The sequence below is a fragment of the Alexandromys fortis genome, unplaced genomic scaffold (assembly GCF_014885135.2).
Source record: "Alexandromys fortis isolate MF-2015 unplaced genomic scaffold, M_Fortis_MF-2015_v1.1 scaffold_225, whole genome shotgun sequence".
Classification (NCBI taxonomy): Eukaryota; Metazoa; Chordata; class Mammalia; order Rodentia; family Cricetidae; genus Alexandromys; species Alexandromys fortis.
The window spans coordinates 679,556-696,636 of NW_026068119.1; the positions used below are offsets into that span (position 1 = coordinate 679,556).

Genomic DNA, 17,081 nt, shown 5'->3' on the forward strand with positions numbered 1-17,081 from the left:
CAGTTAATTTTCCACGTGGAAAAGGTTTTTCAGACCAGGTAAATGGTGGATAAAGACAAAGACCCCTACATACCTATAAATATACATATGGTCAAGAGCATGTGATATGAGCAACCAAGATTGCACTTTTGGGAGCAGGTCCCCAAATGACAACAGGCAGCTAGCTCCATGTCAGAGGACCCTCTTTCCCAGGAGAAGCTGTTGAAGCTGTTGAACCTTCTGTCTTGGTATGTGGCCTCTAGCAGTGCAGGCTCTGGGAGCTGCACTGCACCAGCCTCGTTTAGCACCCTCAAAGAGTGTAGGTTATTACAACAGCAGCCAGTGTAAGGATCTTTATGAATTGCTGCAACTTCCATTCTCCACAGCCATAGCCCAGGGTTTCCCAGCAAAAGTACAGAGGGGCTTGTCTCTAGCCTCCTTCCTTTGCTACTTCTCAAAGAGGCCTAGAGAGAAATGGTGGATTGGTGACTGCTGAGGTAAGCTGCCTCAGAGCGGTTTGCGAGTTGAGACTGGACCCTGGGGAGGGGAGGCTGAGGGAGAGACTGGAGCCCCAGGTCCCCGAGAGAAGACTTTGTTTTTGCCGAAGCTGCTGCAGGCCAAGGGCTTCAGGTTTCGGGTTCCTAGACTGGGGGAGGCTGTAGATGCTAGCCCATGTCCTTGGCGGGCAGTAGCCTTTCCCAAGAGCTCCTTAAACACAGAGTCCATGTTCTGCGCCACAGCCTAGCAGAAAGGAAAAATGGAGGGCCCAGTGAGTTTCCTCCATTGCCCAAACTGAGGCCTTGATTACCACACTGCCGCCAGGCTCTCTCTCCAGGGGCCATAGAAGAGACTGCTTGAGCCTCCAGGCCACCTCCCCCACTTCATTCCAGCTTTCTTCCTCCAGTCACTTCAGTGTTGCTTGTGAGACAGTAACTTCGTGGTCTGGTTCTGGAGAAGGGGCCCCTCTGAGTCCTGGGTTCCCCTTCTCCTCACTCCTACTTTTTCTCTGGCTGACAAGAGAGCTTCCATCCATGGGCTCTGGGGCTGTCAACATGCTGGGGACTCCCGGGTCAGTGGCTTCCCCTGGGTCTCCCAGCTGCCAGGCTTTAGTGTCTGTGTATTTACCAGCCTTCACTAGGCTCCCTAGGCCTAGGAGTGGGGACACTCTTCCTAAGACTTAGCATCTGTCTTCAGGGATGCCCTGCTCAGTTCACAGGGGCTAAAAGGACTCGCCTTATAAAGGTGACTCCCCAAGTTGTACCACTCATCAGAACCTCAGTCAGCTGTCCCTTCTACTTCCCTATCATCTGTTCTTTTACTCTCCCTGGCTTGCTAAGGACCAAAACCTAGCTCTAGGTGCCAGCCTTGAAGTCTATCCTGGAGCCCTTAGCCCACATTAGCCTAGACAGTCTGGCTTCTTCCTAGCTCACGAGTACCACAGCAGGGCTGATGATCTTCTGCCCTCTTATCTCTGCCTCTGCGTCTCTACCCCTGTCCCTCCCACCCTGTCTCTTCTCCCTTGTCCCCCATGCCCCTCCCTAAATTGTGACTGGACTTGCTAGCGCCAGGTGCCCCTGGACTGGGACTAAGGATAAGAACAATGAGCCTCACCTTGGGAAGGGCAGAGACCATGTAGAAGAGGCGCCCCCTGCTGGTTCCATAGCCAGTCCTGGCTCTTACCTTATCTATTTCCACAGGTCGCTCAGGGGAGGTGGGGACCAAATAGTGTCCTCTGTGCCCAGAGGCACCCACAGCCTCACGTGGGATGCCTAATTCCAACCTACAAGGCACAGATAGGAAGATTGGCAATGGCCCTGGGAAATCCTTAACATAAGCTGGCAGTGCCCATCTTATTCCTCTAGAATCCCTCCCAGTCACAAATAGGGCTGACTCTGTTCTGGACACACTTTAGAGTCCTTTATGCAACAACGTCCCCAATCCCATGTGGCCAAAACCAGAGCCCATGCCCTCAAGCTTAACAGTGCAGGTAGCCTCTTATCCACGGTGCCTGCTGCTTCTAACAGCACACACGGCTGAGGGGTCTTTCCAAAAGCCTGTCTTCTCCTGGCTCACCGATTGGTAAACTCCAAGGTCAGGAAGCCCTCTGGTTGGCTCACAGATTCCGTCGTGGTCTGCAAACTAGCTGTCTGCTTTTCATCCCTGGGAAGGGAAAAGACTGGCTTTGTTTGTACTCTCTCCTGGCTGGAGCTTGGAGGCCAATATCCCCTACCCCAGTCAAAGGAGTTGGGAATAGTTGTGTTTGGGTGAAACCCAGGCCTATAGACTTTGTTTTAGGGTTGTGGAAGCCAGCAACCTTGTTTAGAACAAGTCCTGTTTGAGCATAACAGAATGTCAGCGACTACTTCCAGAAAGAAGGTCTGGAGACTCTACATTGATTATAGGCTGAAAAGCAACCATGAATATGACAGGAGATTCCAGGCAGATACAATGAGACTACAATGAGACTCTCCCCAGGATGTCAGCTCACTCACCCCTCAAGCAGTGTGATGTACTTATGGGGAATGAGTCCCTGCACGCCAGCATGCTCCCCTCGCCACCAGTCACTTGATGCCCGAGCATACAGCCGCAGTACATCGCCCCGCTGGAAGGTCAGCTCCTGGGCCGTGCGGCCAGTATAGGCAAAGCAGGCCACGGCCTCCACAACTCCTTCTGCTTCTGTCAGGAAGAAATGGTCAGGCTGAGGGTAGAGTAAAGGATGGGGTAGAGCCTCCCTGCTCGATCCCTCCTCACCATCCTCCTGAGCTGTGGTCCCAGCTTCCAACTCCAGCTCCGGCTCCCCAGCAAGGCTATCCAACTGGCCATCCCTGATATTTCAAGCAGAGTAAGGCAGGTTTCCCTCCACTAGATTCCCTCTCCCCCAATAAGCCTCCAAAGCATACCCCAGGCAGCTGGCAGAAGGTGGTGCCATGCACTTCTCATAGATGGGGCCTGGCAGCATGGCCAGGGATGGGAAAACTTGCGCTGGCTGCAGGATAAGAGTCTGTACCAACTGGTTCACCCGGCCCTGCAAGGCTACAGGGTCCTGCCCAGCAGGCACAGGCAACAGTGTGGGCCCGAAGCATACAGCCAGGTTGTAGGAGTCCATCATGTTCTCATCGCTGTACTGGGCCAGGCTGGGGAAATATGCAGGTCACAGGCAGGGAGCTATAGCACTAGTGACCCCCTCCAACCCCAAGAGCCAACTGGCTCCCCAGAAGTACTCACTGGTTGAGGAAAGTGAAGAGATATCGCAGAACCACTAGTACGGGTCTGGGCAGTCTGGACAGCAGATGGCTCACAGGCTGTATGCGCTCTCCCACAGCCTCCAGTTCTGTGGCCAAGGCAGCCCAAGAGAGCAGACCAAGTAAACTTGTATCCATTAGCATTAGTGGGTGCCCTCCTACCCATCTGGCCTCAGGCCTTACGTGCTGAAGCCAGCAGCTCATTAAACATGTCCAAAGGGAAGAGTGGGGGCTCCAGGCTCCGAAAGTACAGCTTCAGCACCCCAGCCACTGAGTCTAGGTCATGAGCAGTACAACCTTCCACCAGAGGGTCCTCCCCTGTGGAGGGTAACATGGTAAAATGAGGTTACTTGTGCCTACTGAAGCCACTGCCACACTTATCTATTGGTCCTCACCTCTTTCAAAAGCATCTCGGATCTCAGAGATACGGGCCTGGGCACCCGACACCCGGAAGATGCCTTCATGCTGCAGGCCTGTGAAGGATAAGGAGCTGACAGGCAGAATCCCCTCTCCCACAAATTCCCAGTGCCAGGGTGACAGAAGATTGCCTATACTTACCATTGAGATTAATGAACCGAATACAGCTCTCCACCACAAGGGGCACAGCTTGACCTGAGCTCTGGTAACAGAGAACACATTTATTTTACTAGGACACAGCAAGTTCCCTGGCCAATCTATCACTTTTCTCTTAATAGTGTTATAAAAAAATAGTGTTATAGTGGAGTTTATTGGAATCTCTGTGAAGAAATTGATTCGCTGGTGCCATATAAATGGCACTTTACCATTTTTTTTTTTTTTTTTTTTTTTTGGTTTTTCGAGACAGGGTTTCTCTGTGGCTTTGGAGCCTGTCCTGGAACTAGCTCTGTAGACCAGGCTGGTCTCGAACTCACAGAGATCCGCCTGCCTCTGCCTCCCGAGTGCTGGGATTAAAGGTGTGCGCCACCATCGCCCGGCTGGCACTTTACCTTTTATTTGCAAATAGTTGCAAGTATAATAAGGCAATCAAAATTTAGATGGTGACCTGCAGTCAAAGAACACTCCAGAACTTATATCTGCTCATTTAAATGGTCTGATTCTTATGGATGCTCTAGGTACATAATGGGATGGTTGTAAATGATGCTGTTATTTTTCCTCCCTTCCCTTTGAGTCAATACCTCATTAATCCTAGGTTGGCCTAATGCTTGCTATATAGCTAAGGCTAGCCTTGATCTCCTGATCCTCCTGCCTCTGCCCATTAAGTGCTAGGATTATGGGCTGCACCACCACACCTGGCTCTTTCAGATCTCTCCTGCTTTTTTTTCTGTTTAGAATTGTCAAGGTCATACAGGCCAGAAGTATGACCTATAAGCATCTTGTGCTGATCCTAACCACAGGATAGAATCCTCAACACTTTATCCCTAAATATGTTACAGTCCCAGGTTTTCTTTTTTTCTCTTTTAAGTGTGTATTTAATTTTTTAAAACTTTATGTGCATTGGTGTCTGCCCACATTTATATCTGTGTGAAGGTATCAGGTCTCCTGGAAGTGGAATTACAGACAGTTCTGAGCTGCCATGTGAGTGCTGGAGAATTGAACCTGGAATGCTCTGGAAGGCCAGTCAGTGCTCTTACCCACTAAGCTATCTCTCCAGCTCCTAGAGCCCCAGGTCTTCTGAGTTCCTTAAGAGTTCCTTTAGACCAGCCTGGTCGGTAAGAGCTAGTTCCAGGACAGGCTCCAAAACTAGAGAAACCTTGTCTGGAAAATCCGAAAAAAAAAAAAAAGAGTTCCTTTAGAGGGCTAGAGAGATGGCTCAGAGGTTAAGAGCACTGACTGCTCTTCTACAGTGACCCGGGTTCAATTCCCAGCAACCATATGGCCGCTCACAACTGTCTGTAACTCCTGTTCCAGGGGATCTGACAACTTTACACCAATGCATATAAAGTTAAATAAATGATAATAAATTATTTTATAAGGAGAGTTCCCTTTAATGCTGGGTGGTGGTGGTGCACGCCTTTAATCCCAGCACTCAGAAGGCAGAGACAGCAGAGACAGACAGATCCCTATGAGTTTGAGACCAGCCTGGTCTACAAGAGCTAGTTCCAGGATAGACTCCAAAGCTACAAAGAAACCCTGCCTCAAAAAACCAAAAAATAAAAATAAAAAAAAGTGACTCTGTCTCAAAAACCAAAAGTAAACAATAATAACAAAAATATAGTTTCCTTTAATTGTTACAGGTCACTAGGAAGCCCAGGGAGCCCTCAGCAGCACTGGCAAGTGGTGTGCATAGGTAGAGGCACTTGAGCTACACCCAGGAAGGTTGGGACTAGAGAGCTCAGGGATTAGGCAGTCGCTTGGGCCACCAAGGCTGGCAAAAGACCAGAAGCAACAGGGATAGCCTTCAGTGGCTGGAGTGTGGGGCAAAGCAAATACCTGGATAAACTTCTCCAGGTCGACTCCAAAGAGTTTCTGGTTATACTGGGAGGTAGGACGGGGATGGTGGCTCTTGTGGAATTTTCTTTCTGTGCACCGGGTCCTGAGAAGAATGGGAGCTACCATGGAGAAGTCTTCCCATCCCTAACCCAGCCAGGCCACAGGGTGCTGGCAGTAGAACTAGAGCTGGGGAGTAAGAATAGGGAAGATGGGGACCTCTAAATAGGCCTCATCAAGGACTCACCAAGATGTTTTTTGCTCTTCCTTATTACCTGGAAAGGAGAAAATATTGGTCTGTCTCTCAGGCTGAAGATCTTCAATTAACCCCAGAGAGAAGAGGCTTGGACTGAAAGCTCAGGATAGTCAAAGGACCAAGGGGTAGGAGAGAAGTCAGTACACCTATGCTGGGTTAGTTCCTGTATGCCAAACAACCTTTGGTCAGGAAAGAACATGGGCCAGGTTAGAGGGAGGACAGGGCAGCTTTGGGCCCTAGAAAGGGTGTGTCTGGAGCAGGACACACCTCGTTGTATGGCCTCCTGCAGCTTTTCATGCTTGGCCTGCAGCTTGGCAAGCTTGCTCCGGTCACTCAGATAGTCCTGCAGCTTCTGGAAAACCCAAAGAAGAGTCCCTAGTTTGAATCCAACTCAGCCCCCTTTCCCTCTGCTGCCCTTTATGGCCTTGTCCTGCCTGTCCAGCCCCACCGCAAAGTAGAAGGTTTCTGTCTCCTGCTGCTGACTCCGTCTGCGGCCTGTCTGTCGGGTGCCTGGGTCTGAGCTTGTGGACTTGAGGGACTCAGTGGAAGGGCTGGCCTGCAGAGGGTCCAGCATGTCCCCATCCTCTGATGCCACCACCTCTAGCAGAGCCTGAAGTGTTGCCTTCAGTGTCTTATTCACCTGAAAGGAGAGTGCCAACGCAGTGAGAGAGGAGGACATCATGGGAAGAAAGAAGCCTGAATCTACAGTAAGAGAAAAGGGAAGCTACTGCTAGCTAGGAAGGAACTGTCTGGGCAGCTGAAGCCAAGAGAAAGCTCTAAGGCCTGTCCCCACCCCAGGCGCATCCATTCATGCCTCTTCTGTTTCGAGGGTCTTTCGGTCCAGGAGACTCTGGATGTTTTGGGCTCTGGGCAAAATTTCATCCCGAAGTTCCATCTCAACCTGGATCTCAGCCACCTGAAGAAGGTAGTACCAGGGACTGAGGAGGACTAGGCCAGGGCACAGACCTCAAATGAGGAGTAAGAAGAGGCCTGAAGAAACAGGGTACATCTCTGTTGCTTGCCTCCAACTCCTGAGTGCTAAGATGACAGGATGGCTACCATGCCAGGTTAATGGGGTGCTGGGGAGAGAACCAAAGGCTTCAGAAATGCTAGATAGACACTTTACCAGCGGAGCTGCAGTCTCTGGCAAGGATATGACTTGTATCTTCAGTAAGTTTCAAATACCAATACAAAGGAATACATAATGTTTAAGTCATATGAAAAAAGGACACATGCTGCAGGATAGATGAACCTTGAGGAACAGAATGAGCCGGGCCCTACAAGACAAATGTTGTAGAAGCTGACTGCCGTGAGAGACCTTTATGTGTCAGTGTTGTAAACCAAGTTCACAGAGACAGCAGGATAGTGAGTTCTAGAAGCTGGAAGGAGAGCAATGGAGACCTAAATATTTAATAGGGACAAATTCTGTTTAAGAAAATAAACAGTCTAGAAATAGACAGGGTAACAGTCACATAGCAGTGATGCTTCACATCACTGAACTTTGCACCTGGAAATTGCAGAAATAATGTTTTACCTTTTATCATTAAAAAACTTGCTGTTCACCCCAAGGTCCTGAGTTCAGTTTCCAGTACCCATGTTAGGTGGCTCACAACCACCTGTGCAGAGGCACGTGAATCTCTGTGTTTGAGGTCAGGCTGATCTACAAAGCGAGTTCCAGAATAGCTAGTGCTGTTATATAGAGAAACCCTGTCTTGAAAAACCAAAGAAGAGAGAGAGAGGAAGGAAGGGAAGGAAGGAAATAAGGAAGAAAAGGAAGGAGGAAGGGAATAGAAGGAAGGAGAGGAAGGAAGGAAAGGAGGAAGGGAGGAAGGAAGGAGAGGAAAGGAGGAAGGGAGGGAGGGAAAGAAGAAAGGGAGGGAGGGAATACAAGGAAGGGAGTGAGGGAATAGAAGGAAGGAGAGGAAGGAAGGAAGGGAGGGAGGGAATAGAAGGAAGGAGAGGAAGGGAGGGAAGGGAGGAAGGAGAGGAAGGAAGGAAGGAAAAGAAAGGAGGAAGGAAGGGAGGAAGGGAAGAAAGGAAGAAAGGGAGGAAGGAAAAGAGGAAAGAATGGAGGATGCTGCACTCTATATTTCCTCACTAGTATCTATTATGAAATTTGTTGTTGTTGTCGTCATCAGTTTTTCTATTTGTAGACAGATTTTTACACTGAAGCCCAAGCTGTGGGCTTCATTATGCAGCCTAGGCTAGCCTTAAATTTAGGGTAATCCTTCTGCCTTAGTTTCCCCAGTGCTAGGATAAAAGGCACGCATGGCTACAAAGAGTGTTCATTGTATAGTGTATGGACAGCCATGGTGAAGATCTGGATGCTGGGGCTGCCCTGTGTTTGAGGGCAGCCCCTCAGTGAACTGCCACAGCAAACTGTTCTAATGGGCCAGAGGCCACGGACTGAAGGGCTGAATTTCAGCATCCTAGAATTTCTTGTTTGTTTTGCTTTATGAAAGTGTAAATTATGTGACTGACCCACATTAGTATGAAGCCCAGAGAATGTAAAGCCCTTTGCAATCAGCTTGGGCTGTAAGGGTAGCAGGAGCAGGGGTGGAATAAAGTGACCCTCACCTCATCACCTTCATGGGGTTGGTAGTCAAAATGTTCAGGGGAACAGAAGGCCATGGCATAAACCTCAAGCACCTTGGCCTTGTCCCCTGGAGGATCCAGAGCCTCCAGAGCCTCTTCCAGGCTGCCCAATCCCTGCATCTGGCAGGCTTGGGTGCGGTTCTCAGCAGCTGTGTAGCTTCGGATGGCCTGCCCCAGGGCCAAGTGGAAACCTGTGTCACAGCACTGGAAAGAAGCAAGCAGATACTGTTGTGGGTCTAGAGCCAGAGCCAAAGGTCCAAGCATTTAAGCTCCAATACCATGACCCCATTTGCCTGCCCACACAGGACTTACATCCATGAGGTCCAAAATATCGTGTGAGTAGTAGTTGCTGACAGCAGCATTGACACTGGCCAGGCTGAGCAGGTACTCGTTTCGGGCCTTCGTGCACTTAAGTTTATGCTCCAAGAACTTGGCCTGACGCTGCTCAAGACACCAAAGCACATCAGGGCCACCCATTTGGAGACCACTTGTTCCCATTCCTTCTGCCGAAAAGCATGACCAATGTGCCACAGGTTCCTTATGCTTAATACATCATGAACTTCTTAACACTGCCATACACTGTGGGGCAGTGGTGGTGCACGCCTTTAATCCCAGCACTTGGGACGCAGAGGCAGGCAGATCTCTGTGAGTTTGAGGCCAGCCTGGTCTACAAGAGCTAGTTCCAGGACAGGCTCCAAAGCTACAGAGAAACTCTGTCTCGAAAAACAAAACAAAACAAAACAAAAAAACCACCACCACCAACAACAAAAAAAACCAATGTCATACACCAATCCTTGGTGCACCCTCAGTGCTCAGCTCTACTGTGCACAGGGTTTCCCACTCAACTCCCAGAACCTGTCTTGACTCCCTACCTCTTCTGTGGCTACTTCTGATCTTTTGGCAAGGGCTGATCTCCCCACCCCTACCCTTGTCTTGGTTTGAGTCCCTAACATGCCCCACTGTCATTCTCCAGAGAAGTGGAAGTGGGTCACCTGGAAACAGATGGCTAAGTAAAAGGCATTTGTATTCCGACCCCGTGACAGAGGTATGAGCTATGAAAATGTATGAGAAAGTCACATAGGCTCCACATGGGGGTGGCACAAAACAAAAGCCATTGCCCTCAGTTCCACTTAGTTTGGAGCCTCTCCATCCTCTCCATGGGGTCTCCTTGAATGCTTCTCTCGGAATGGCACACAGTTCTTCACTCATCCTGAGTTCTTCTGCTCCTAAAATCTTAGAAGCTAGCTAGGAAAAAGTCCTCCAGGCTTAGAGTACTCCAGCTCTCTGCTCTGGCAGGGCTATGGGACAACATGCTTAGAACTAACGTGATAGAATCAGTCTGTCCTGACACTATGATTGTCTTTCCACATCCCAGAGCCATCAGGTCTGACCAGGAAGGAAGAATCTTGTTGGAGGACTAGAAAGTTCTTCCCCCACACTTTTTTTTTTTTTTTTGCCCCAGGGACAGTCAAGAACTGGTAGGGACAAAGGCCAGGGACAAGAGCTGGAGAGAGGGGGGGCCCACAGCTTTCCAGGCCCACCTTCTCCACTAGTCGCCCTCCTTTCTTGAGAGAGCTCTTTCTGAGGGGCACTGTCTCAGTGGTGGTAACAGTAGTCGTGGTGCTGGCAGAGGCAGCCATGGTGGTGGGCGGGGCACTCCGGCCTGACCGCTTCTCCTCCTGACGCTCAGCTTCCCGGAGTTTGGTCTCAGCATTCATGCTCTCCAAGTGGTATGCATGATATGTCTTCTTGGTCTGCAGGGAAGCCCAGGTAAGGCAGCCCTGATGAAGGCCATGATCAGGAACAGTACCCCTCAGCTCCTCTGGGATTCAGATCTGAGGGTTGGGCCATTTCACCTAAGTATGTTATCATCTAACCACTCTGTCCCCAGAGCATAGAGCAGCCCATGCCTGCCCCCCACCCCCCGACTCAGGTCATCCCTGAGCATCCATTCTCTTGAACCTGACTAGGAGATGCAATGGCTTGGGACTGTTCCTGCTTCCCCCTGATCAGCACACAGTGGGTCCTGCTTACTGTTTGGAGTTCTGAGACCACCTCCAGGAGCTCATCCTGCAGCTGCTGCACCAGGTCCTTACTCTAGAGATGAAGGGATATGTGTGTCTATAGCATTACCCTACTTAGTGCCTCCCACCATCCTGTGACAACCCATCACCTGAGATTGGGACAAGCCGACCTTGGGCTGCAACTTCCACCTGGCCTCCCATGCCTCTCAAGCAGTTAGATCCCCATGAGCTTTGTTAGATCCTGAGGCCTTCCACAACTTGTGTGACTCTACCTTTTTGACTATGCGTCCCACATCCTCAGCAATATGACTCAGGCGCTGAGCCAGGGGCCCAGCCAGCACCTCGCCGAGGGCGGCACTTTCACGACTCTGTTGCCGCGTGTGCTCCAGCAACACAGCCCAGCAGTGCAAGGGTGACAGGAGAGTCGGCTCCTTCCTGTTGTAGCAGAGGAATACTCAGACCAGGGAGCTTAGGTCTCAGGCCCAGCAAGGCACTGCTGCCCGCGCGGTACCTACCGGAAGCTTTGCTGCTCCCGGCCGCTGCCCCCCAGGCGACCACTGCGGCTGGCAAAGCGTTCAGCCAACTTGTCCAGGCCCCGAGAGTACTCCAGCTCCACCTCTGCCCGGCGCCGCATAAACTCAGCTAGCTCCTGCAGCAAATCTCGCCGCAGCTCTCCCTGAAGCTCCAGGCAATGGAGCTGCTCACTCAACTGCCAGCGCATCCCTGCAAGGGGACCTCGGTTCAGGCCTGGTCAACATGCATGGCGTGAACCAACCAGACCAGCAAGCGGTAGGAGAGGTAAAGACAGACAGTCATTCTGTCCACACCAAAGGCTCCTTGGCACCCGACTGAACAAACTGGAACTAAGGACAGAAGAAAGTGTGCCCAGAAGCAAGGTACCCAGGCTCGGCAGCCCCTGTGCACTCGGGAAGGGCCCTGAGGCAGAAAACTCTGTGCTGTGGCTTCTGAACAGACACAAGAAGCTGCTCGGTGGCAGGACCGCTGTGGCACTCAGCCAGGCCTTCAGGGCCTTCAGGCCAGGTGAAACCAGTCCCATAGTAAGAAGGGCCATGGCCTAATGTTCCACTCAAGGTTGAGGAGTGAAGGGACTGGCCTAAGTTTTTTGTCTGTTGTTTTCTTTTCTTTTCTTTTTTTCCTTTTTGTTTGTTTTTCAAGACAGTGTTTCTCTGTAGCTTTGGAGCCTGTCCTGTAGTTTGTTCTGTATAGACCAGGCTGGCCTGGAACTCCCAGAGATTCACCTGTCTCTGTCTCCCGAGTGCTAGGACTAAAGGCATGTGTCATCACTGCCTGGCTTATGTTTGTTGTTTTCTACTGGAAGTTACCCACCCCAGGGTTTTTTTTCTCTGTTCTACAGGGACTCATAGCTGAGGGCCCCACACCACCACTGGCCTTTTGACATCTTATCTCTGGCTTGATTTAGCAATACTTCTTCCCTCACCCATATCTCAAGCAAAAACTGCCTGTCCTGCAAGCTGATAGCAGCACTATGCCCCACGCCCCCACACCAAAGACCCAGATGAGCACCTCAACCCACACACCATTACATCAAACACAAAAACACACTTTCTTGGCTTCCAGGAAGCAGCATGTCCACAGATAGGTCTTCAGCCATATCTTCAGAGCAGAACACCAATTGATTTATTTAGTAGAATGGTGACTTCACATCTATTTCATTCCAGGCATATTCAAGACACAGTGCCTGCTACTCTGGAGCTGGGACCATAGCAGGGGGATAGAGCCATGGTAGAATGACAAGGAACAATGATGGGAGCTTATAAAATGCACACACAGGCCAAGTATGGTGGTAATCCTAATACTTAAGAAGTAGAAACAGGAATATCCAAAATGCAAGATCATCTTTGGCTACACTGTGAGTTTGAGGCTTGCCTGGGTTATAGGAGACACTGCCTTTAAAAAAGTATACAAAAAGCTACAGGAAGCCAGGCAATGGTGACATATGCCTTTAATCCCAGCACACAGGAGGCAGAGACAGGTGAATCTCTGTGTGTTCGAGGCCAGTCTGGTCTACAGAACAAGTCTGAGGATAGCCAGAGTTGTTACACAGAGACACCCTGTCTTGAAAAACAAACAAACAAAAAGCAAGGGGGAGGAATCTGGGAGGAGGGGATGGAAACAGATGACCAAAAGCTTGTGGTCCAGGATTCCAACAAGATGCCCAGGGAGAGATAAGCCAGGGGGTAGAGCCCTGTGGACTCATTTCATTTTCAGGGTCCCTATGGCTACTGTGTAGAGCCCAAGGGGCAGTTACTATATTTATCTAAGAAAAAGATGGTGGGTTTTGGAACCAGGAAGCCAGTCTGAAAGGCAAGCCTTGGGGTAGCTGTTCAAAAGAAAGTCAATATGAAGAGATCAGAATGGGTGAACTGTCTTGACAGTGACTTTCCTGGGGCTATGAGATGAAAGGCCTTCTTAGGTATCTCCTGCCCAGAAGTCCCCATCTCCCCTTCTGATTTCCTTTCTCAGTATGTCTCCTGCCTGTTCTCAGACTCCACACTGTGGTGGGACTGACTTCTTTCCCTGAGTCCAGGGGCTCCAGATCCACCTGCTTGCATGACCTACTTATCAGCCTTCTATCCCACCCACTGGACTCTCTTAGGGGTGGGCTTTGGGGCATACCCTTAACCTGGTCACTGTAATTGCTAAATTTCCACTAAGGGCACAAGTTAGGCAGAAGGAAGCTGGTGTGTGTGTGTGTATGTGTATGTAAATTCCCAACACTGAAGTCAAAGCAAAGCCTACAAAACCAAGTATCACTGTCACCAGCCTCATGTGGCTGAAGTGGTATATGCCAGCTACTCATTAGAATGAGTGGTAATGCTGCTGACTTCAATCAGAGGAGTCTCCACTAAATAAGACTAAAAGGGTTTGAAGAATGGCAATTTAAGTTCCTAACAAGCAGGGTCTCAAGAATATCCAGCATACCCTTCCTTGTAGGCTGCCCTGCTCTCCAAAAGTGATGTGTTATCCAAGGAGGGACCTATTCTAGCTACACAGTGCCAAGTGCACCACAATATTGTGTGGGTTCTCTACCAGTAGCAACAGCACTTCCTGTTCTGAACATGCACACCAGACAGTGTCAAAGAGCTATAGATTGCAAGTCAATTGCATCTGAGGTCCACACTGGGCAGGAAACTGCTGCCTGAAGTCACCAGGTTGATTTCAGCTCAAAGAACCCTGATCTCCTACCAAACTAGCTCTGGTCCTTGTCTAACCCCAGTGTACTCTTGGCACCTTGGCTGTCCTTTGCAGTGGCTATCATCACACATGAAATCAGCTGTGTGCAATTTTTCTCTCCTCAGGCCTGTGAACCACCAAGAAGGACTGCTTCTCTTCTATACAATAAGGCATTTCCAGAGTCTAGAGCAAAACAGGTGTGTTAAAAAAAAAATCTGGTAGCACAAACTTGTCATCCCAGCCCTGGAACGTTGTGGAAGAGGATGCTGTAAGTTACAGTCCAGCTTGAGTAAAATAATGAGTTCAAGACTAGCCTAGGCTACATACCCAAGCTCCAATCCCACCCACCCAAACAAAGAACAGCTGACAAAAAGAAGTGAGAAATCCTGCATATTTGAATTGCAAAGCTGGGACCCAGGCCCCTCCAGCACTTCCTGTGAGCCAGGCATTCACTCTCACTTCTGCTGACCAGTAGAGCGACTTTGCTGACCTGTCAGAATTTAAAGTGTGAACACAGTGCCTCTGTTCTAGCATTGTTGGAAGACCTTTTTCCTTTTTTTGAGGGAGGGGCACGAGAAAAAAAGCCACAAAAAAACCGGACACGTTGAATGAGCAAGGGCCATCTTAAAGACAGTGGTACCGAACTCCAGTTTCTTAGTTGGAACTAACTGATCTGTGTTTGCTGATTGAAGTGATTGAAGACTTTTTAAGGTCCTTGGGTGTCACAATTTTTGTTGTTGTTCTTTTGTTTATTTGTCTTTTTTTTTTTCAAGACAGGGTTTCTCTGTAGCTTTAGAGCCTGTCCTGGAACTAGCTCTGTAGACCAGGCTGGCCTCAAACTTACAGAGATCCGCCTGCCTCTGCCTCCCAAGTGCTGGGATTAAAGGCGTGCGCCACCATCGCCCGGCTTTTTTTTTTTTTTTTTTTTTTTTAAGACAGGGTTTCTCTGCAAGCCCTGGCTGTCCTGGAACTTGCTCTGTAGACCAGGCTAGTCTGGAACTCAGAGAATTGCTTCCTGTCTCCCAGAGAGCTAGGATTAAAGGCCTGCGCCTCTACCGCCCAGCTGCTTCTGGACATTTTGAGGAAGTAGGAGGAGATCCTTGTCTCCACCTGCTGGCTCACTCTCTGCTGTTACCTCAAGCTGGCTCTGGACACCAAGAAGAGGACTGTGTCAAACTTTCAAAGGTAGCTATGCTCACCACTATAGCAGTAAGACATCACTAAGACATACTTTGGTATAATTTGCTTGCACCAAATAAGTGCACTGGAATTTCATCCACAGGTTGGGAAACTCCAAGTGTTATTTCACTCCTCTTTTTGGGAGCTGTTGTATGTGACACTGCTTCTCCGAGCTTGTATCCACAATAGATAAAATATAGAGCCATTGAGAGTGGTAATGGTAGTCAGGATATCTGGAAACAACAAGAAACTGGGGGTGGGGGCAGGAGGTTAGATGCTGTCTCTTTTCCTGTGCGAGTTACCTACCACACCCTGAAGAAATGAAGCTGTCAGCTAAGAACTTACAAAGCTCATTTGCATGTGATTTGCATCAATTGCAGAATCCAGAGATCTAATATCCTAAAGTTATAAAGTCAGTCCGGCTGGACTTCTCTAATCCGCAGTCTTCCAGCCTGACCCAGTCAAAAACCCTAACCTGCAAGCTACTTCAGAGTTAAAGGAAGGCAAAGGCGTTAAAGCTTCATGGATTCTAGTGATGTTGAATGAGGTGTCAGGCCACCAGCAAAGTCAAGGTGGCCCAAAACACTCCAGCTATAAAGCCACCCTCTCAGTTTGCCCTTCCCTCAGGCTACCAGTCATTGCTGCCTGAGTGAGCAGCAGGCGACCCAAGTTGTGTAGAGAGGACAGAGGGAGGGCATGGCCAGGCAGTTGAGGCCAAAGAGGCTCCAAGAAGCAGGGCCTGGGCTCCCTCCTCCACCCCATGTCTGAAGATCAGCAGCAGACACTCGGGGTCTCCACAGTATACCAGGCCCAAAGTGCCCTCTCACCTTTGACTTGTGCCTCATACTCAGCCTGCAGCCCCCGCTCACGCCGCAGCTTTCCGTGCGCCGCCATGGCCGAGGGCTGATCGCACCTTCAAGTCCCGATGCTCCCACGCTGCAGCAAGGCAAGACCGCCGAGCACAGGGACCAGGGGCGCCAAAACCAGCACCCTCCATCAGCTACGCCCCGCCCCGCCCCGCCCCCAGCAGGTCCCCCGGAGGGGCGGGGCGACCTAGATCAAGAGCTGCCTGCTGCTCTGGTGGGCCTCAGAAGGACAAGGCGCCCCTTCCCACGTGTACAGCTCTTGAGGCAGGCTGCCTTCTTCCTCCCTCTGCTCATCTACCTAGATCACCTTGAGCCCTAAGACTCAGCATAAGGCAGCCAATGCAAGAGAGCCCCAACATGCCTGGGACCACCTGCTGCTGTTCCTCACCATCTACAGAAAGCTTTATGTGGTCTCCAGTGTCAGACCACATCCCTAAGGCCACTGGCCCTCAATACCAGTGGACAATGGCGCCATAGCTGCTCCAAACCCAAGACTGCCCCTAGGCAGCCTGCCTCCCTGGACATCAGATGCCACCCTCTCCTTCCTGGAGTCATAGTTCTGAGTGAGGCCTAAGGGAGTCCTGACAGCTGATGGGAAGTTCCCCAGAGGACTGCAGGCCTGTGTTCCCTCTGGGCCCCCTGAGGGGGAGGGAGCAGGGTTCAGCTACAGTTCCCTTTCTGCTCAGCCCCAAAGGAAAGAACTAGCCTCATTTCCCCATAGGTAGTTACCACTTCCTGCTGCCGGAAGAGACTTTCTGTCTTTTTTCCCTTCTGTGTTGCGCCTATAGGAACCTATATGGGTGGGGGCGATGGGACAGCCTGAGAGCAACTCCTTTTGCCTCCTCATCAGGGATAATGGGGCTTTGCTCCACCCCCCACCAACTCTAAGTCACAGGGCAAGACCTACTCATCAGTTTGTGATGTTTTGTTTTGTTGAGATAGGGCCTTACTCTGTAGCCCTCCCTGGCCTGGTACTCTATGCAATTCAGGCTGGCCTCAAACTTGAGGCAATCTTTCTGCCTCTGCCCCAAGTGCGAGGATTACAGGTGTGCACAATTGCACCAGGCTGTTGAGAAGGCAGGAGACAGGTGACAAGCCATAGGTCCACCTGTCTCTAGCTGGAGAGAAAGCCCTGGGGTATACAGATGATGAAAGACAGGCAAGGTACTAAAATCCAAAAGGAGTCTGGACCTGTATGTGCACGCATGGATGGCAAAGTGCATGTGAGCACGCGTGACACTGACCGGGAGCTCTGGTAGGATAGGGAGACTATTCTGGTCCTTCAGTTGTGTGCAATCAATTTTCTTGGCCAGAAAGA

General features: G+C 50.3%; 1 protein-coding gene across 5 annotated transcripts; it reads right to left on the reverse strand.

Annotated features, from left to right (window-relative positions):
* Positions 1-218: 218 nt before the first annotated feature.
* Arhgap4 (Rho GTPase activating protein 4) lies at positions 219-16,480 on the reverse strand. Of its 5 annotated transcripts, none has more exons than XM_050125076.1 (22): positions 15,725-16,480; positions 11,018-11,225; positions 10,775-10,937; positions 10,513-10,575; positions 10,020-10,232; positions 8,791-8,919; positions 8,461-8,682; positions 6,698-6,799; positions 6,332-6,523; positions 6,151-6,235; positions 5,875-5,902; positions 5,631-5,733; positions 3,780-3,840; positions 3,617-3,694; positions 3,405-3,539; positions 3,205-3,310; positions 2,880-3,113; positions 2,731-2,804; positions 2,472-2,652; positions 2,053-2,139; positions 1,660-1,759; positions 220-720 (listed from the first exon to the last, which is right to left on the reverse strand). In XM_050125076.1, the coding sequence occupies exons 1-22, from the start codon at positions 15,789-15,791 to the stop codon at positions 487-489; spliced, it is 2,865 nt and encodes a 954-aa protein (XP_049981033.1). In that variant the 5' UTR covers positions 15,792-16,480; the 3' UTR covers positions 220-486. The 5 variants fall into 5 exon arrangements, 4 of the variants coding, with proteins under 4 accessions (XP_049981030.1, XP_049981034.1, XP_049981033.1 ...); XM_050125074.1 differs by having other exon boundaries at positions 221-720; positions 2,472-2,655; XM_050125073.1 differs by having other exon boundaries at positions 219-720; positions 2,472-2,804.
* Positions 16,481-17,081: the final 601 nt, after the last annotated feature.